This window comes from Alligator sinensis, unplaced genomic scaffold (assembly GCF_000455745.1).
Source record: "Alligator sinensis unplaced genomic scaffold, ASM45574v1 scaffold1165_1, whole genome shotgun sequence".
NCBI classification, from domain to species: domain Eukaryota; kingdom Metazoa; phylum Chordata; order Crocodylia; family Alligatoridae; genus Alligator; species Alligator sinensis.
In genome coordinates this window covers 449,087-468,250 of record NW_005842477.1, presented here as the reverse complement: position 1 = coordinate 468,250, position 19,164 = coordinate 449,087, and the positions used below count along the sequence as shown (strand labels likewise).

The following is a 19,164-nucleotide window of genomic DNA, read 5'->3' as shown; positions in this document are numbered from 1 at the left end:
GGGTGGGGGGGGGGGGGGGGGGGGTTCTCTCTTCTCCAAGCAGACACCAAGGGCGGCCTAGCCCTGCAGCTTCACACTCCTGGGGCTGCCCATGCGTCATGCAGACCCTGGCCTGCTGCCATCTAGCCCTGGCTCACACCGCGCTGTTGCCCACAGAAGTACAACGCAGACTATGATCTCTCAGCCAGGCAGGGGGCCGACACCCTTGCCTTCATGTGCCTGCTGGAAGAGAAGCTGCTGCCGGCACTGGTGAGTGTCTGTGGAAGAGGACTGCTGACATGTGGCGGGCTGGGGGTGGTGCTGCTGGGAGCCCAGGTCCGTGGCCGGGTATGGTGGCACAGGGGGAGGTGCGCTGACAGATGCCAGGACAGCCAGATGGAGCCATGGGCTGGGATGATAATGCAGCGACACGGGCAGGCTGAACTTTGGGGGCTGTGAGCTGCCTCGGGCCTGCGCCAGGCAGAGAAAGCAGTCTTGGTCCCATACTGCTGCTCCCACCAGATCCACACGTTCTGGGTGGATGCCGAGAACTACGTGGCGCACACACGGAAGTGGTACGCAGAAGCCACCCCCTTTCCTCTCAACTTCTTTCTGCCCAACCGCATGCACAAGCAGCGCCTGGAGCAGCTGCAGCTGCTCTGCGGGGATGACTGCCTGGAAGACGAGGAAAGGCTAGAGAAGGTAGTGAGTGGGTGGGTGGGTCCCGTGGGTCCCTGACCATGGCCCATGCAGGGGTAGCTGGCCCTCCCTGGATAGGTGGTGTTGGGGGTCCCTGCCTGATCCCCAGCTATGCAATGTGTGGCTCCGGGGTCCAGGGGAGGGGGCAGAGCTGTCAGGCTGAACCCCTCTCCCAGGAGGGCGCAGAATGGTGCTGTAGGCCAGAAGGGGAGACATTGAGACTGGCCCCTGTGCTGGGGCAGGAGGTCAACAGGGACACTGTCCATCCTGTTGGCCGGGCACGCTCTAGCCTGGGGGGCAGGGGTAGGCACTGGGCTTGGTGCAGGGTGTCACAGTGGCACTGCTCTCCTCATCCTGTAGCTGTACCACGAAGCCCGGGAGTGCCTGACACTCCTGTCCCAGCGCCTTGGGGCCCAGAAGTTCTTCTTCGGAGACTCGTAAGTGCTGGAGGGCGAGCTGCTCACGCAGGGGGGTGGGGTAAGGGCATGGCCACAGAGTGGCAGCAGGTATAGGCAGCACTCTGAGCTGCAGGCCGGGCTCGTGCTGGAGTCCTGGCCTCCTTGAAATGGCAGCTCCCGAGGGAAGCTCTGAGCATCCACAAGAAACCCCAGGACCATCGTGAGCAAAGTGGGGCTGAGCTGGGCCAACACGGCTGCCCTGTGAGAATGTGCCTGGGGGCGGCCAGCAGAACCATTCCTCACCACCCGTTAGGACCCCGCCATCCCGACGAGTCCCCTCCTCCCCTGTAAAACCACACCAAGCCCAGACCAGCCGTTCCCCCACAGCAGCCGTGCCAGAGCCGGAGCCCTGAGAGGGCTGCCTTGTTTGCTCCGGCTTTAATGGCTTCATAACTGCCAGAGCCATAAACGGCTGTAGCTGAATGTGCCGCTTATTCAGCTCAAAGGGGCCGGCTGCAGCGAGCGGGAATTGCACGAGACAAACACATACTCACATGCTTGAGGAGAGCTGCTCCTGCCCTCGATGTCCTGCCAGCCCTTGCTTTGGGTCCTGCTGGGAGAGGCTGCAAGCTCCTGGGGACTGTACCCCAACCCTGTGCCCCAGAGCACTTCACTGGCAGAGGACAGGCTGAGGGGGCGCCCGTGGTGGGACTAGAGTTGGTGTGAGCCCCCGGCAGCAGCAGGGGCAGCCCTCTGGTCCCTCAGTGACTGTGTGATGTGGGGAGATATGTAGGTGGATCCTCATGGCAGAGGGAGCGGGTCTGTGTCTGCAGGCGCCAGCAGCTTTGGGGTGGGCTGGCCAGGAGGGGCGACCAGCTGTCAGCACATGCTCTCTGTGCCTCAGGCCTGCTTCCCTGGACGCCTTCGTCTTCAGTCACCTGGCACCACTGCTCAAAGCAAAGCTGCCCAATGGCAAACTGCAGCAGCACCTGAAGTCCCTGGAGAACCTGTGCAACTACTGCACCTCCATCCTGAGCCTCTACTTCCCCTGGGACAGCGGTAAGTGGCTGCAGGAACCCTCCACCTCACTGTAATGGAGGGAGGCCACATGGTGCCTGTGCTGCATGGGCACGAAGCTTCTTGGGCACCCTGTCATCAGCCTGGGTGTGTGGAGCATCAGGGGCACTGGCTCGCCTGAATTGCAGCCATTCTCTGCCCAGATGCTGCCTCAAGGGTGCTCACTGTGGATGTCTCCTTGCCAGGCGATCCCCCGGCTACTGCTCCCCGGCCCCCGGCCCCTGGGGGCAGCGACTCCGAGGAAGATCCACACAAGTGGCGCAACCAGATCTTGTCGGTGCTGGTGGCCCTGGGCGCCATGATCAGCTACGCCATGTTGAGTGGTATCGTCTCCATCCCGTGGACAGAGCCCAGCCTGCCTGGCCGCTGGCCCATCTCCCTGGAGGAGGAGGAGGAAAAGGAGTGAGGTGCTGGCCTCTGGCCACTGCTCTCAGGGCTTTGGTTCTCACTGATTGGTGTCACTTGAACGGACTTTTGTATGGCGCTGGGCACCGCGCATTGTGCTGGTCAAGGGCACAATACGGTCCCAGCCCCCTCTGCATTCCTGAGCGGTGCCCAGCCACCGCCATCCATAGCGCCTACAAGGTGCTGGGAGCCCCATTAAACCTACGTTCTTTCTGCAGGGTATCTCTGTGCTGTCGTGTGCTGCTGCAGGGGGCTGCTTGTGTGGGACAAACCTTGTGCAGCACAGTCTGGTGAGGCAGTGTTGCCACATCCCTGCTTTTTCCTTCCTGGTGGTTGCAGGCTGTGCTGGGGCCGGTGACTGGTGTCATGAGCCTCCTGGACTCTGGCTGGTGCCTCGTCCTGCCTGCTCCATGCTGCAGGTGGCTGGGCTGGGGTCTCAGTGGTCCCAGGCTCACCCAGCTGGCAGATGCAGTGCTTCTCCCTGCAACCTGTGACTGGGGGTGTGGGAGCACCCTGGGGCAGCTCTGGAAGAGCATGGGTGCCAGGGCCAAACCCAGGCTTGCCTGTGCTCACAAGAGGAAGATGGGAGAGTGAGGATTCCCTGCTCCACTGCTGAGCCATGGGTCCTGCCCTGACTGGCCCCACATGCCTACAGCAGCCACAGCGAGAGTCCCCCAGTAGGACAGTGGCTGCCTTATCCCAGGCCGGAGGAAGGCACCTCCACAGGTGAGCGACTCAGACTTGCTTTGTGCCCTGAGCTCAGCATTGCTGCTTCCCCAAGGCCACCGCTCCCAGCTCGGCCTTCTTCCTGCATACCTCAATGCTGGGCACATGCACAGCTGCTTTGGTGAACTGGTGCCCGAGCACCAAGTCCAGGAGCCAGGGGTGCCTGGAGAGCAGCACCGCGGCCCAGCTCCTGTGCATGAAGCAGCCGGCGAGCTGCCTCTGCACCACTGAAGGGAGCCGGCACGGCTGGGGGATGCATGTGCTTCCCCTCCTGGAGCTGGGCTGAGGCCGATCCCCATCCTTTCCCCCATCCTACAACCTGGGAGCCCCCAGAAGCATGGGAGGAGCAGGAAGCTCTTAACACCAGTCTTGCTGCTGCAGCACAAGGAGCCTGGCCAGAGCCTCTGGCCTGTGGCTGTGTCAGGAATTCCTCCGGCAGCGGCAGCTCTGTTTGCATTCCTCGGCGGGAGTTCCTAGGCACTGGCACTGCCAAGAACACATAGCATGGGGAGCGCGGCTCCGACAGTTCTTGTGAGGGCAGCAGAACACAGTTGAGGCCATGATGAGCTTACCCTGGGCCCCGCGTGCACGGTGCTGCACATGCACAACAGCGCAGCCAGGCAGCCTCTCCCCTGCACAGTGCTCAGGGGATCGAGCAGTACAGCAAAGCTGGCAGGCGGCCCCACGCTGCCGGGGGTGGGTAGATAACCCATTCCATGTGGCTGGGGCGGGGATGCTCCTAGGGGGGCTGCCCGGCCAGTGCTAGCTCATCCCCACCCACTCACCCCTGCACCCATGCCTGGGCTCCTTGCTGCCTTGGGGACCCTACCTGAGGACCCTACTGGGACGTGCTTCCCCAGTGCTCAGGTTACCAGACTGCACGTGGAAAGCGGTCGGACTGCGGCTGACAGCTGGCCTGGGCTGGGGCTGTTTGCGCTGGGGCGGGAGGGAGGCGCACACAGCCCTCCCTTGTTCTGCCTTGTGTAAACGCTCCCAGGAATCCTGGCTGCTGTGGCTGCCCCAGCCACTTTCCATGACCTGCTTCCTGTGGGTTTGGCCGGCCGGAGACTCGTGGCTGCTGGTCCTGGTGGCCTGGCCAGGACAGAAGCTCCCCTCCTGCACCCTACAGAGCGTCCCCCCAGCCACGTGCTGGTCCTGGCATTGCCCTGACACCCGGCGCTTGAAGGCAGAGACCCCAGCAGCCTTTGCAGAGCACAGCCAGGCCCTGGGGCAAGGGCCATGGGCCTTGCGGGCCCAGGCCCAGGGACCATGTGCTGGCAAAGCCAGTGACTGCCCTGCTCTGACCCCAGCATGCCGGGCTCCATTGCTGTTCTGGGGCTCTGCTGAGCCTGGATGCGGCGCGTGGCGGCTGCAGGGGCCTTGGGCTGTTAGAGCCCAGCCCAGGCCCACGGGCCCACCCCAGAGCCAGCATTCGTCAGGGTTCGGCTGGGCGGGGGCTGGCCTCCACACAGCCCCAGACGCTTGCCTTGGGGGCTTCCTTGGCTCGCCTGGCTTGCAGCAGGGCTGGCCCTGGCCCCAGGGGGAAGGATTCCCCTCCCCCCCAGGCTGCCCTGGATAACGTCACTTAGGAAGTATGTGCCGCATGCTCCAGCGTGGGGGGAACACGGCTGCCGCCAGCCCCGCACACTGCCAAGGGGGATCTCGCTCCAGCAGGAGAAACCACGGCGGCCCCGTTCTGTCTCTGGCCCTGGCCTCAGCCCCGGCCCGGCAAGCAAGGAGCGCTGACGTCAGGGCTCCAGGCGCATTCCCCGTCTGCCTGACTCCAGCCATCACCTTCCAGGCGGCCCTGCCCTGGCCACCCCCTCCCTGGCACTGGGAGCTGTGGGCAGGTGCCAGCTGCACAGAGGAGCTCCGTTGCCCTCTCACTGACCATGAAACTGGCTAGGAGCACGGGTGGAAGCAGCCACGTAGAGGAAACCCAGTGACCAGCTGGCTAGGCCCAGCTCTAGCCTTCCAGCCATGCTGCCTCCACAGCTCAGATGACCCCTGCATGCCCTGCACTCGCAACTGCGGCCGCAGCCCACGCACTGCCACCTGCCTGCACCCCCGCAGCGGCTGTACAGGATGGAGGCCCTAGGTGCAGTGCAAAAACCAGTTTATTTTATGAAAATGTCTAGAAAAGAGTGGGCATCGTGGCCCTCACAGTTTGGGGCCCTCCTAGCAGCACCCCTGGGTCATTCAGGCCCCCCACCTGTGGGCAGAAAGCTAACAGGTGACATGGCAGCTCCGTGGGGCCCATCCCCAAGCCCCTCCCTGGAGGGATGGGGCAAACGCGTTGAGGGGTTTCAGTGTAGGGGGGCACCTTCTTCCTCCCCCTATACCTGGGGACCCTGGGGGGGCCTTCCTGGGTCCCCTTTCTGCCGCATCCACAGGTAGGTCTGGACGGAGTCGGCTGGAGCCTTTGCATCAATGAAGCCAATGCCAGGGTCAGAGATCACAAAGGATATGTCCTTGGGGGTCCTGGGAGGAGCAGAGGCAGGTCAGAACCTCCCTTGGCAGCTAAGGCTGGTCTGAGCCCTCCCCATGCTCCCATCCAGGGCTCCCACACCCCGCACCGCTCACCTGTTCAGCACCACGACCACAGCGGCACCATCGGGGCGCAGGAAGGCTGAGTACTCCAGTTCGCACTGGTAGCACTTCTGCTCTGCGGCCAGCCCCACACGCTGTGAGCCCTCGGGCAGGAACTTGCTGCAGAAATAAGGGCATAGCCATAAGGGTAGAGATACGGGGGTGGGGGAGGGGGGTGCCCCAAACTAGTTGCTGGGGCCTGGCCTGGGCCCTGATACCGGGACAGCATTTCATCCTGGGTGCACAGAAGCAGCCACACATGTCTGCCCAGGCAGGGCCCTGGATCTGCCATGTCCCAACACATACCATCTGCGCTGGGTCGCATGTGGTCTCGTACACAGGAGTGCACCCAGCTAGTCGTGGACACACCTCATCACACACGTGACCATGCTTGGCTTGGCACATGGCAGTCATGCACTACCTGAAGTGGCCCATGTGGTAGAACATGGGCTGCTTGTAAAAGAGGTCCTTGCTGCTGTCTACGATGATGGGGCTGTCCACGTAGTTCTTGCTCCAGTTGGGGCCACCCTCCAGGTCCAGCGCCAGGTTCCAGTCGGTCCAGCCCGTGACGTAGTTGTTCAGGTTCTGCAGGGGGGGTCACATCGGTGAAGGGCGCTGCAGGGAGCTGAGCTCCTGCCCCCCTCCCCTAGCAGGGCACAGGCCGCCTGTGCCAGGGCCTTACCGTCAGGATGCTGTGGCTATACTTGCTGCCACGGTCCCAGCCCCCCAGGATCACCCGGGGCTCCCAGAAGTAGGAGCCCGTGGAGGCCTCGGTGGACAGGAGGTAGTAGTTGGGGAAGAGATGGTGGGTCATGGACAATGTGAGGTCAATGGGTGCCAGGAAGTCCAGGTACCAGTGGATGCCGATGCCATTGATATAGCTGGCAGCCACTGGGTCCTTGAGCACCTGCAGCATGGCACGAGGGGGTCACTAGGGCCCAGCCTCTCCCATCCCCATGGGGTAGGAAGGGCCGGGCCATGTGGGGTAAGGGGGGAGCCCAGCAGGACCCAGCAGCGCACAGACTCACCACCTCAGCCCAGTAGGGCAGCATCATGCGCTGGTCATCGAGCATGATGAGCTGGATGCCCTTGTGCGAGCTGTTGGCCAGCGCGGGGCCCAGGTCACGGGCAATGAAGTCCCGCTGGTGCTCAGGGGAGAAGCCCAGGCACTGGAAGGGGTAGAAGACGATCTCCCCGGCTGTGGGCTCATTCCCGGACGTCACTGCCCAGAACGTCAGGTTGTGCTTGGCGTATTCATCCAGGAACCTGGGGCAGCGCCGGACATGTGAGCAGCCATGGCCCCTCCTCAGGCCAGGCCCCCCCCCGCCTGGGGGCAGGGCCCAGGCCCACTGCAGCCCCCAGTCTAGCCGTACCACCAAGACCCCCACCCCTGCCTCCACTTGGATGCCCCTCACTTGATGAAGTAGTTGGCCCAAGTCTTGTGGTACTTGTCGCCTGGCTTCCCCTTCAGCGTGCCCCTGCCAGTCATGGCCCCATTGGTCTTCATCCAGGTCGGGGAGGTCCAGGGGCTGGCATAGAGCGAGACTGGCTTCCGGGACATGGCCTGCACGTGCTGAAGGATTGGGATCTGCAGGGTGGGAGGCAGGGGCTTGCAAAGTGCCTGGGGCTGCGGGGTGGGGCTTTCCCCTGTCCCAGCCCCAGGCAGCAGGAAAGACCCCAGGCAGGGGCCTGAGACAGACAGGACCAGCTTCCTCCCTCCATGGCCTCCAGCAAGACAGCAGCCAGGACCCCCAGGCTACAGAAATTTTTTTTAATTTAGATTTTCTGTATTGCAAGCCAGATTTGCCAAATCAATTCCAAATCCATGAGTCAGTCCAGAACCATAAGTGGCCCTACTACTGGCAAACTTCCTCCACCCCCATCTGGGGCTTCAGATGTTTCTAAATCCTTTGGTGGGCATCCTACTTGAAGGCCCAAGCCTGGAGGCTTGGGGTTCAGATGCCCCCAAGTTTTGCTTGTCCTCAGCTATATGGCCGCAGGAGCAAGCTAGAGAGGAGTCTCCCCTTTCCATAAAGTGGGCATAAAGCCAAGACCTCTCACTCCAGCAGCTAAGTGGGAGGTTTACTATACATTATCTTCGCAGGTACTATCCCCGTGCCAGGAAAGTGGTCTTCCCCAGGTGAGACTAGGAAGGCCGCCTTGGTGGTCACGGCATTTCCCTTGCCAGGTAAGCATAGACATCATGCTTGATCTGAGCCAAAAGGCCGAGAAGCAATACCCACAAAGGGCAGGAGGGAAAGGGGGACCCACAGGCTCCAGACATATAGGCAGCAGCCCCTTCTCCTCAGAGCGGGTCATGGCCACAGCTGGCTTGGCACTGTCTGGCCATGCTGCCTGGTCCGGCCCCACCAGGCCATGGGCAGCTCAGTCAGGCCATGGGGTCAGAGATGCCAGTGGGCAGGGCAGGCATGCCCAGCCCAGCCCAGCCCCACCAGGCTGCAGGGAACGTCCCAGGCCAGGCTGGAGCATGGGAGAGCCGAGCAAACCTTTCCATCCTGCTCAAGGCCCCGGCCCTGCCCACCTTCATCTTGGTGTCCTCCTCGGTCAGGCTGAAGTGCTTGAGGGCGAAGTCCCCCCGCATGTCCGCGTACGTGTAGAGCCGGACGGAGAAGTCACAGCTGGCCATGGGCACACGGATGAGGTTGTACTCAATGCCTGGGGGCAGGTGATCAGGTGTTTGTGGCACCAGGGCTAGTGGCACCAGTTGCCAGGATGCTGGGGGGCCTTGTGCAGGCATGGCAGAGAGACGGCCACTGGCCAGGCTCCGTGCTCAGTGCCCAGCACTCTGTGCTCAGTGCCTGGAAGCTGGGCTCTGCCGCCTGCACCCACCCAGGCAGCTCCAGCTGGGGTGCCCTTGCCCGGCCCATTCCAAAATACAGTGGTCTCCAGGTGGCACCTCGGAGGCGCATAGGTCAGAACCCCTGGGGCACACGCCTGGCCCCATGCCCCCGCCCTCCCCACACACACCTTCCTCAGAGAAGTAGGACCGCAACAGCTTGTTCTGGGCCTCCTGGGACAGGGACAGGATGTTGATTGCGGCTGAGTCTGTGATGGAGCCGCCAAAGCCCTTCACCTTCTGGTACCGCTCCGTGGTGTTCAAGGTGAGACGGAAGCCTGCGGGGCAGAGCACGGCACTGCTCAGAGCCATCATGGGAACAGCCCCCAGCCCAGCCTGGCCCGTCCTCACACAGTACCTGGGTCCGTGAGGCTCCTCTGCACCCCGCCCTTGCTGCGCTCCAGCCGCTTGCCAGCTTTGTTGCTCTCGTACATGAGGAAGGTGCCGGCAGGCGGAAGGGTGACAGGGTCCAGCGTATCGCAGTATGTGGCACTGCACTCGCACACCAGCAAGCCATGCCCGAAGTTGCGGGCATTGCAGGGGTGGCTGCCTGCAGGGGAGGGAGAGGCCGAGAGGATGGTGGAGAGGCAGAGCCCAGAGCTGCGTGGCGCAAGGGCACGGTGTTGACTGTGTGCCCAACCCCAGGGCTCTGGCCTCCCCCAGACACCAATGCACCTCCCAGGGGACAGAGGTTGACGTGCCCCTGTCCTGCCCCTGTCCTCACCCATAGCTCTCACCTGCTGCCTCAGGAGCCACCTGGACCAGCAGGAGCCAGCCCAGGACACTGGCACAGGTAGCCCACATGGCGCCAACACTGCCTGCTCGACTCCCATGGCTGGGCCCTGTGCGTCTCGACGGCATCTGGAGCTGCGGCGGGGCAGGGACAGTGAGCGCAGAAGCCTCCTGGCCACGTGCAACTCCTCCTGCTCCTGCCCAGCAGTGAGGGGTGACAGGAGCAGAGCAAAATGGCCCAGCAGCACCCATGGCCCACGCTACTTTCCCCAGACTCCTCATGGCAGCCACTCCTGCTCCACCTGAGCCGCACCAGGCCCACGCCAGCCTCCCTACGCCCAGTGCCAGCGGCATTCCCAGCCTCCACATCCACTCCCTCTGCCCCACCCAGTGCTGTTCCACTCCCTCTCACCCACTCCAGCTTCTCCTCCCCTCCTCCATCTCTGTATTCATGTCCACACACCCAACTGTGGGGCAGGGCAGGACGGCGCCTCCCCAACCCCACGGGCAGCAGTACTTCGGGCTCCAGGGCCATGCTCTGCTCAACAGGCAGATGCCACTGAAGCCTTGGCTCAGCCGCTTGCTCCCCACCGTGGCCCCAGACAGTGCCTGCAGCCAGCCCCTCTGCAGGGCATGCTGCCCCTGATGCCACTGCCCTGACACCTGCAACCAGTGCACGCCCAGGCAGGCCCCACACAGCACAGGTAAGTGCCACAGGAGCTTGTTGGGCAGCTTCGCTCACTGGGAGGAGATGTGCTGGGGAGGACGAGGATGGGGGATTGCGCAGGGCAGCCCCTCTAGCTGGGCCCCGATGCAGAGCAGGGCAGGCAGCCAGCTGTAGCCCCAGGGAGCCTGGGGCATGACATGTCCAGTCCCCACCGCGTGACTTCGCTAAGAGAATGGGCATGCTCCGTCTCTGCCAGCACTTGCCCCCCACCTGCCTGGTCTCCCCCTGTCCTGCAGGCTCAGTGCCTAACATCCCACTAGCACCAGCCAGAGGAACATGCTCAGAAACCTCTGCACCCCCAGCACCTGTCATCCCCCCCTAACCCTCCCCCCCCGTCCCATCTGTGGCCCCCAACCCAGACACACCAAGGCCAGCGGGCTCACCTGCTGCCTGCCTGGAGCACGAGCCCAGTCGCCTGCCAGCCTGGAACAGCCCCTGGCCACAGACCAGAGCCCCGGGACCCCAGCAGCAGCTCAGCCACTGGCAGAAAGTGAGGGGTGGTGCACCTGCCTTATAGGAGGCAGGAGCTCCTTGCGCAGCAGAAAGGCAAGTCCCAGCGAGCCCCGGCTCTGAGCTGGTTTTCAGGGCTCCTCAGGGCGGGGCAGGAGGTTTTGCAACGCGTGCTCCAGGCTTTTTGAACCTTGCTCACCATGCAGTGCGCGCCAGACCCCCCACCCTCCGATGCCAGAGCCAGAGCCTCTTTTCCCAGGACAGCTGTGCCTCAGGCCTGGGAGCAGGTTTTCCATGCCCTACACAGGCTGTTACAGGGTTTTACCACTGCTGGCCACACCTGCAGCTCCTGCTTCTCCCCTTGCAACATGGAGCCTTCCCCTCCACAGGTGACCACACCACAGGACTGTCCCCTGCACTGCTGTGGCTTCCATGAGGCTGCCACAGCTGGGGACCACGGGGCCTGTTGGTCCTTGTTGGGGCCTGGGTAAGGGCTGTGGCTCCTGGGGTTCTCAGCGAAGCCTGTGCCCCTTCCACTCCATGCGCAATGAGGCCTAGGCGCAGCAGAGAAAATGCGGGGCCGTGCACCACAGGGCTCAGTGCCACCAGGTGTCAGGAGCACCACGGGGCTCCTATCCCTGCGCCTACGCTCCGGCGCCTCATACAAGGACAGCCCAGCCCTCTCCACCCCCTAGCACCAGCTGCCCCAGCTGCTCAGAGCTCCCCCAGGCCAGCATGAGCAGAGCTGGTAACACCAGAACTGGTGCAAATTGCTGCCACACACATCCATGCAGGATCTTTCCAGGTGTGCTCTCTTGTGGTACTAGGGCCTACAATGCTGGAGGAGGCCCTGCACATAGCTTGTCGCCTTTATGGGGCAGAGGGACATGGGCTTGGGACACACGCAGCCGCGGCACAACAAGACTCCTGGGAGAGGAAGGACACTGCAGCTCTGGTCAAGCAGTGCTGTGCTGGGGACTCTCTCCTCCATTCTTCACAGCTGCTGCTCCCAGGGAGAGGCTGGGTTGGGTCTTGGCAGGGTCACGCAGGGGAAGCTGAGCACTTGGGGCACGAGGCCAAGAAGAGCTACAGCCCTGTGAGCTCCTGGTGCACTGCATCTCCCCACCCTGGCCTGAGACACACTCCAGCTGGGCAGCTCCCCCCAGGTGGTTGCAGCTGCATCACAGGGCAGACATTACCCTCCCCTGACTGCGACTTGCGCCCTGGGGGAGATGGGGAATGGGCATCACTGCAGGGGTTGTGGAAGGGAATTGGGGTGGGCAGGCACCTGTGTGGCCCCAAATTCTTATCTGGGCACCTGCTCATTTGTGCCTTAGGAGGATACGGCTGGAGAGGAGAGAGGGAGCATGGGTAGGGATCACACAGGGCCACCCCAACCAAGGCTGAAGCCCACAATGGATGGAGGACGCTGGGTGCACCAGGCTGTCCTTGTGCCTTGGACTCTGGCTGTGCCTGGCAGCCTGGTCCAGCTGGGGCTCCTGGGGCAAGATGCTGTCCTACCCCGGGGGAGGCAGAGCCCTGCCGAGTCCTGCCCTTGGCTCCGCCATTAGGGATGGGAGATGCTGCTGCACTCCCCCTCCCGTGTCCCAGCCCAGCAGGATCTTCGCTCTGCTCTGCCTGCCTGGTGCAGTGCTGGAGGCCTCATCTCACTGGAGGCAGCTGAGTCAGGAACGGGGGTGGCAGGTGCCTGCCTGGGGCCTGTTGGGACTTGGAGATGGGCTTGGAGGAGCTGCAGGAAGCACCTCCCACAGCAGCTAGAGCCTGCTCATGGGTTGAGGATGGGCCTGTGGCCAGGGCACACCCTGATGCTGGGGGGGACCCTGGCCTCCCCATCCACCCATTGGAAAGGCCTGGGGGCCGGAGGCCAGGCCTCGGGGCAGGCTAGTTCACCTAGCTGGGCTGGGCTGGGCTGGGCTGGGAGAGGCTGACACAACCACTCCGCATCTACCATGGCCTCACCCACCCATTGCAGCTGTGCTGTCCCACTGGTGTCCCATAGGCATGGTGCTGCATAGCATGGTGCAGGCAGCTGCGCCCGTGACCAGCAAGTGCCTACACTGCAGAGCTCCATGGCCCTTAGCCTGCCTGGGTGCCAGGCTGCAGTGGGGACAGCCCAGGGCCAGCACAGAGCCTACGTTCAGCCCCTCTGGCCCCCTCTACTTCCCCCAAGGTCACCCCTGCACCACAGCTGGGCTTCCCGGGGGTCTGTCACTGTCCCTGCCTGGAGCCCCGCCCCACTGCAGGGAGATGCTCAACACTGCACCCTACCGGAGCCACTGCACCCCCTGCTGGACCAGTGCTGCTGCAGCAGGGCAGTGCTGCCTGCAGCAGGGTCATGGCGCTTGCAACCTGCAGGCCCAGCAGAAGCCGGGCCGTGGGTGTGCAGCAGGTTCCCCAGAGCCCCAGGCAGGCAGCCCCAGCAGGGCAGGGAGCCTGGACCTCCAGCCAGGCTCCCCCCCCACTACTTACCAGTGCGGCTCTGGGCTCAGGCAGGCCTGTCTGGGAAGGGGCCCGGGGGCTTCATTCTGCTTCAGGAAAGCAAAACTGTGACTCAGCCCCAGAGAAGGCAGACCCTGCCAGCTCTGAACAGACTGGGGGTGGAAGTGCGTTGCAGCATTTGCCCTCATGCTGTTCACCTTGCCCATGAGTTGCTGTGGGGAACAGCGGCTGAACAGACACACTTGTGTCTTGACTTTGGCTCTGCTGTGCTGGGGTGCTGGGGCCCTGCAGCCACCACCTCTGCAGTAGCTCTGCTTCAGCCAGCTCTTCACCGGCTGCCTGCTCATTAGGGAGGGTCACTGAAGAGGAGCAAAGCAAGAACCTAAGGGAGGATCCTGCAAGCCTGACGGTGCTGGCCACAACCCGTGCCCCTGTCTCCGAGCCTCTGGACAATGCGCCCTGGTGCACCTTCCACCCAACACATCCACAGGGTCTCCCACAACAGCTGGGGCATGCGTGACACTGCCCTGCCCCCATGTGCCACTGCGTGTTCCCTGCCCTCACAAGCGTGCCCAGAGGTGGCTCATGAGTGCACCACTATCTAGTGCTGTAGCATGCACAGCCCTGGCTTACCCAGTGCTCACCAGGAGCCACGGTCAGGCCACCCAGGCTCTGGGGCAGCTCTTGGTGCTCACGCTGCCTGAGTGAGAGCCTTTCCATGGAGGCCAGGCCTCAGGTTGTGCAGGGCACTGACAGGCACCCCTGCCCAGCTCAGCTGGAGCAGCAACCACTGAAGCTTACCACTGCAGACTGCCATAAGCACAGAGCTGGGCTCATACCTGCATCTCTGCAAGTGAGAGATGGGACCTCAGCCCAGCAGTATCCCCCAGATCTCTGCCCAAAGGCCTCTCGGGACTGCTGACCAGGGGACATGGACCGGCATGTGCCCTTGCCCATGCTGGCACCAGCATGCTGCCACAACCAGAGCAACGGGCTCTCGCAATGCTTGGCTTACGCAGAGAGCTCTATACTCCCAGCAGAACAGCAGCTTGGACAGGGAGGGAGTTGCCCCTTCTGCCAGGCCAGGGCTGACACGGAGCAGGCTGGTGCCCAGACACATGCAGATGCCCATGCTTCGTTAGCATGTTTATTTCCATTTAAATAGTAGTCAAAGGCACCTGTTCTGGGTGCCGGCATCCTGATGCCCCCATGTGTCCAAGCCCAATGAGGCAGCAGGGCTCCTGGTCACAAGGGTGACAGCTCCCTGGGTTTGTCTGGGGCAACCAAGGGGCCAGGGACCCACTCTGGGGGAGGCACCTGCACCCGCCATGCAACCCCCCTGGTGCCATCAGCAGTGGCCAGAGCCTCTTCTTGCCACACAGGGCAGCTTATGGATGCTGCTGGCCAAGGCCTTCTCTCGCTGGGCTCTCAGGCCCAGTCACCTCCGCCTCCACAGGTAGGTCTGGATAGACTGAGCCGGAGATGTGGCTTTGATGACACGGCCATTGTCCACCAGCCTGAAGTCCACACTCCTCAGCGACCTGCAGGGAAGGGGAGGGGGTAGGGTCTGGTGAGACCTGCACAATGACGAGCAAGGATGAGCCACATGCCCTGGGCTCAGGGTGTAGTGACAGATTCCCACTGGCTCCAGCATTTGGGGGTCAGCACCCCCCTGCCTCCCCAAATGGCCTGAGATCTGTGCACCAGGCTGGGGTGGAGGCACAATGGCCCAGGGACCCGCAGAAGCCCAGAGCAATGCCACAATGGATCCCAATGGCACTCCAGCAGCCCAGTGCTCCCCACGCTCCTCACTGCACAGAGCACAGGCAGGGGCGGATGTCCCCTCCCTGCCTGCAAGGAGCTGCAGCACCAGCCTCAGGCTACCAACCCGGGTTGCTGTTCCAGGGGAAGCTGTCGTTAGCCTTAGTCTTTCCCCACTCTCCACAAAGGCCAGATCCAGGTCCCAAGCCCTGGGCTCCCTGCTTGCTGCTGGTCATGCCGCTCACCTGTTCAGGACCACGACAACGGCAGAACCGTCAGGGCGCAGGAAGGCCGTATACTCCAGGGCACACTTCTTGCATGACCTGGAAGCAACAAGCCCCACGCGCTGTGAGCCCTCAGGGATGAACTTGCTGCAAAGACAAGAACAGTGCTGTGAGCACACGGAGGGGACAGGCAGCCCCAAGACTGAGCTGGCGCAACACAGAGCCCAGGGGCACATGCCACAGGGTCACTGCCTCCCGGGGCTCCTGGGAGGCTGCCATGACCGGCTGCAGGAGGTGCAGCAGTGTCCCACCTGAAGTGCCCCATGTGGTAGAACATGGGCTGCTTGTAGAAGATGTTTTCTCGGCTGTCAACTATGATGGGGCTGTCCACGAAGTTCTTGACCCAGTTGGGGCCACCCTCCAGGTCCAGCGCCAGGTTCCAGTCAGTCCAGCCTGTGACGTAGTTGTTCAGGTTCTGCAGGGAGTGGGGGCTCAGCACAGACAGGGATTGGGGGGATGCACACCCGCTCCCAAGGCCAGGAGCACCATGTGGGGACACTGAGGGGCCTTACTGTCAGGATGCTGTGGCTGTACATGTTCCCCCGGTCCCAGCAGCCCAGAATGACATCTCTCTCCCAGAACTTGGACCCAACGCAGGCTTCAGTGGCCAAGATATAGTAGTCGGGGAAGAGGTGGTGGGTAGCTAGCACAGTGTCCTCGATGGGTGCCAGGAAGTCCAGGTACCAATGGATGCCGATGCCGTTAATGTAGCGAGCAGCCCGCTCATCCCCCAGCACCTGAGCAGGGAGGAAGAGAGAAATCACCCACTGGCCAGCACCTCCTGGACTGAGAGCAAGGCCTGTGGCAGGGCAGGGACTCACCACTTTGGCCCAGTGAGGGAGTTGGATGCGGTTGTCATCGAGTATGATGAGCTGGATGCCCTTGTGCGAGCTGTTGGCCAGCGCTGGGCCTAGGTCAAGGGCGATGAAGTCCCGCTGCTGCTCAGGGGTGAAGCCCAGGCACTGGAAGGGGTAGTTTCTGATCAGTCCAGCTGTGGGCTCGTTCTCCGCCGTCACCGCCCAGAATGTCAGGTTGTGCTTGGCATATTCGTCCAGGAACCTGGGGCAGCACTGGAGACATAAGCATTCCCGGCCTCTCCTCGGGCCAGGCCCCCCCAGCCTGGGGGCAGGGCCCAGCACCACTGCAGCCCTATGGGCAACCCCGGGGTTCCCCTCACCTGACAAAGTAGTTGGCCCAGGTCTTGTGGTACTTGTCACCTGCACTGCCCTTCAGACTGCCCTTCCCCTTCATGTCCCCATTGGTCTTCATCCAGGTCGGGGAGGTCCAGGGGCTGGCATACAGTGAGATCGGCCTCTTGGACATGGCCTGTGCCCGGTGCACCACCGGGATCTGAGGAGACCGCAGAGGGGACCAGCTTACTGTGGGTCATGATGGGAACTACTTGCCTGACCCTGGCCCCAGCCCCCCGCCCAGCAGTCCAAGAGGTTCCCTCTCACAGCTCCTCAGCATCCCAGATGTAGTGGGATAGACCAGCCTATCTGGCACTCGCTTGTGCTCAGGGGTCACCTTAGCTGTGGGGGTTGTTTGGACATGCCTTCCTCTCGGCACCTCCAGTTGGGCAGGTTTCAGGTACCCACAGGCTTTGGATGTTACACAGGGAGGGTCCCTTGGTGGGGAGCAGGGCCAGGGGACCACCATGCACGGGGGATCCCAGGAAGTGGCTCTTCTGCTGGCCAAAATGAATGCCTAACCCCCCTGCCAGTGTCAGGGAACAGCACCTGGTGCCCTGGATCACACCACAACAGCAGGAAAAGCCCTGGGAGTTTAGCTAGAATGCAGACTAGCACCTCCCTGCCCCCTCCCAGCCACCCCTAGGTCCTCCACTGCCCACACCAACACCCAGCCCCCCGGGTACTGCTCACTTTCAGATTTGTATCCTCATGCTTCAGACGGAAGTGCACGAGATCATAGTCGTATGGGACATCATCGTACGTGTAGGGGTAAACGGAGAAGTCGCAGCTGGCCATGGGCATGCGGATGAGGTTGTACTCAATGCCTGGGGGCAGGAATGGGGTCATGGGGCTGCAGGAGCAAAGATTTCACAGCCCCAGTGCCCAGCTCCCCCTGGCAGGGGGGGTAAGGGCATCGAATGCACACATCTCCCTCTGGCTGCCTCAGCCCTCGCCCCAGCATTCACCTTCCTCGGAGAAGTAGGACCGCAGCAGGTTGTCCTGGACCTTCTGGGACAGGGACAGGATATTGATTGCGGCTGCATCCGTGACAGATCCGCCGAAGCCCTTCACCTTCTGGTACTGCTGCACCGTGTTCAGGGTCAAGACGAGACCTGCAGGGCAGAGCACAGCACTGCTTAGGGCCAGGCAGCCATGAGCACGGGCACAGGAACAGCACCCCAGCCCAGCCCAGCCCCCAGCCCCCGCACGGTACCTGGGGCCCAGAGGTTCCTCTGCACCTTGCCCTCGCTGCGCTCCAGCCGCTTGCCAGCCTTGCTGCTCTCGTACTTGACGAAAGTGCCCACGGGTGGGAGGGTGACAGGGTCCAGCGTGTCGCAGTACGTGGCATTGCACTCGCACACCATGAAGTCCTTTCCAAAGTACTTGGGACTGCAGGGCCAGCTGCCTAGGGTGGGGCGGGGAGAGGGTCACAGAAGGACAGGGCAGGCAGGGGGGCCTGGGGGCAAGTCTGGGCTTCCCCACAACTTCCCGTAGAGCAGTGGTTTTCACCCTGTGGTCCACAGACTTCTAGGGTCTGTAGACCACGTTTAAGGCAGGGGCAGGCAAAACACGGCCCGCAGGCCAGATGTGGCCTGCCAAGCCAGTCTATCTGGCCCATGGGGCCCCTAAAAAGTTTAGAAAAAAACCGGGCCGGCAGAGCCGAGGAGACAACAAAAGCCATTCTATCTGGCCCATGGGGCCCCTAAAAAGTTTGGAAAATTAATATTTATCTGCCCCTGCCTGCCTGTCATGCGGCCCTTGATGGCTTGCCAAAATTCAGTAAGCGGCTCTCTGCCTGAAATAATTGCCTGCCCCTGGTCTAAGGGGTCCATGAAGGATGACTGTGATCAGTCAGAAGGATGTGAACACCCACACTTACAGTTCAAAGTGGTCTGCCTCTCCATAAAAAAAATGTTTAGGGGTCCACAAATTAAAAAAGGTTGAGAAGCACTGTGGCAAGGATCTCCTGCCCTGCCCTTGAGCTTGGCGGATGCTCTGAAGCAAGTTCCCTCCCCCTGGAAGCACTGGGCTCTCCAGAGCTGCCCTGGAGCCTCATACCCAGGGCTCCGGTGCAGCCACACCCCAGCGCAACCCTCTCAAGGAGCAGAGGCTGAGCTTCCCTTGCAGTGACCCCTGCCCTGTGGCTCACCTGCAGCACTCACCTGCCACCCTGGGCGCTGCCTGGATCAGCAGGAGCCAGGCCAAGATGTGGGCACAGCCAGCCCACATGGTGCCAACGCTGCCTGCCCGCCTCTCACGGCTGGGCCCTGCGTATGTCAGCAGCACCCGGAGCTGCGAGCAAGAAAGGGAGGTGAACACGGGCTGCTCCAGCCCCAGCGATGCCCACGCAGCCTGGCCCAGCGGCGAGGGGTGTCGAGAGTGGGGCTGCTCCAGTACCTCCATGCGCCGGGGCTGCCGCGTGCCGTCGTCCCTGGGAAACGCCAGTGCCAGCAGTCCGGCCTCCCCACAGCCTCCTCTACAATTGGGGCAACCCAACGCCTGCCCACAGCTGGCTCTTGCCTGGTTTTTAAGCAACACCTCAATCCTAATCCCTGTGTCACCTGATCACACCCTCCCTAGGGACGGTGTCACTTCCTCCTCAACCTGCCCCTGGCCTGATGCCTGGGTCCCTGCCAGCACCCCTGTGATCCCCGGGCAGGCAGGGCAGGCCAGGGTGCTATCGGCGTGCTGCCAGGTGAGCACATCCCCTTGCCCAACAGCCCCAGCACCTGTCGCAAGAGCCCGGCCCGGCCCGAGCAGGTGGGCCAGTTCTCCCAGCACCGTCTGCCGCGGCCCCGCTCCTGGGCCGCATCCCGGACTGCCCCAG

The 19,164-nt window shown here is 62.8% G+C and overlaps 3 protein-coding genes and 1 pseudogene across 6 annotated transcripts in view; 1 reads left to right on the top strand and 3 right to left on the bottom strand.

Moving 5' to 3' along the window:
- MTX1 (metaxin 1) overlaps positions 1–2,773 on the top strand; it is a 3,853-nt gene extending 1,080 nt beyond the window's left edge. Inside the window, exons 4-8 of the mRNA XM_025212635.1 lie at positions 157–249; positions 502–681; positions 1,039–1,115; positions 1,981–2,135; positions 2,339–2,773. Coding sequence (XP_025068420.1) covers positions 157–249; positions 502–681; positions 1,039–1,115; positions 1,981–2,135; positions 2,339–2,559 — 726 coding nt within the window. The 3' untranslated portion in view covers positions 2,560–2,773. The remainder of the gene's footprint in view (positions 1–156; positions 250–501; positions 682–1,038; positions 1,116–1,980; positions 2,136–2,338) is intronic.
- Positions 2,774–5,383: 2,610 nt separating this feature from the next.
- LOC102374171 (glucosylceramidase-like) lies at positions 5,384–10,724 on the bottom strand. The gene is made up of 11 exons (XM_006030929.3): positions 10,573–10,724; positions 9,468–9,597; positions 9,089–9,280; positions 8,862–9,008; positions 8,416–8,549; positions 7,289–7,461; positions 6,902–7,139; positions 6,556–6,780; positions 6,295–6,458; positions 5,868–5,993; positions 5,384–5,765 (listed from the first exon to the last, which is right to left on the bottom strand). The coding sequence occupies exons 2-11, from the start codon at positions 9,589–9,591 to the stop codon at positions 5,621–5,623; spliced, it is 1,668 nt and encodes a 555-aa protein (XP_006030991.1). The 5' UTR covers positions 9,592–9,597; positions 10,573–10,724; the 3' UTR covers positions 5,384–5,620.
- LOC112551474 lies at positions 7,871–8,069 on the bottom strand (annotated as a pseudogene).
- Positions 10,725–14,232: 3,508 nt separating the features above from the next.
- LOC102374423 (glucosylceramidase-like) overlaps positions 14,233–19,164 on the bottom strand; it is a 17,105-nt gene continuing 12,173 nt past the window's right edge. Inside the window, exons 1-12 of one of the 4 annotated variants that reach the window (XM_025212620.1) lie at positions 19,067–19,158; positions 18,735–18,857; positions 18,500–18,629; positions 17,551–17,742; positions 17,303–17,449; positions 17,028–17,161; positions 16,322–16,494; positions 15,966–16,203; positions 15,657–15,881; positions 15,396–15,559; positions 15,106–15,231; positions 14,233–14,640 (exon numbers count right to left, since the gene is read on the bottom strand). In XM_025212620.1, the coding sequence (XP_025068405.1) occupies positions 14,538–14,640; positions 15,106–15,231; positions 15,396–15,559; positions 15,657–15,881; positions 15,966–16,203; positions 16,322–16,494; positions 17,028–17,161; positions 17,303–17,449; positions 17,551–17,742; positions 18,500–18,629; positions 18,735–18,740 (1,638 nt within the window). In that variant the 5' untranslated portion in view covers positions 18,741–18,857; positions 19,067–19,158 and the 3' untranslated portion in view covers positions 14,233–14,537. Of the gene's footprint in view, positions 14,641–15,105; positions 15,232–15,395; positions 15,560–15,656; positions 15,882–15,965; positions 16,204–16,321; positions 16,495–17,027; positions 17,162–17,302; positions 17,450–17,550; positions 17,743–18,486; positions 18,630–18,734; positions 18,858–19,066; positions 19,159–19,164 lie in introns of those variants that run through there. The other 3 variants (XM_025212621.1, XM_025212622.1, XM_025212623.1) reach the window with 3 other exon arrangements.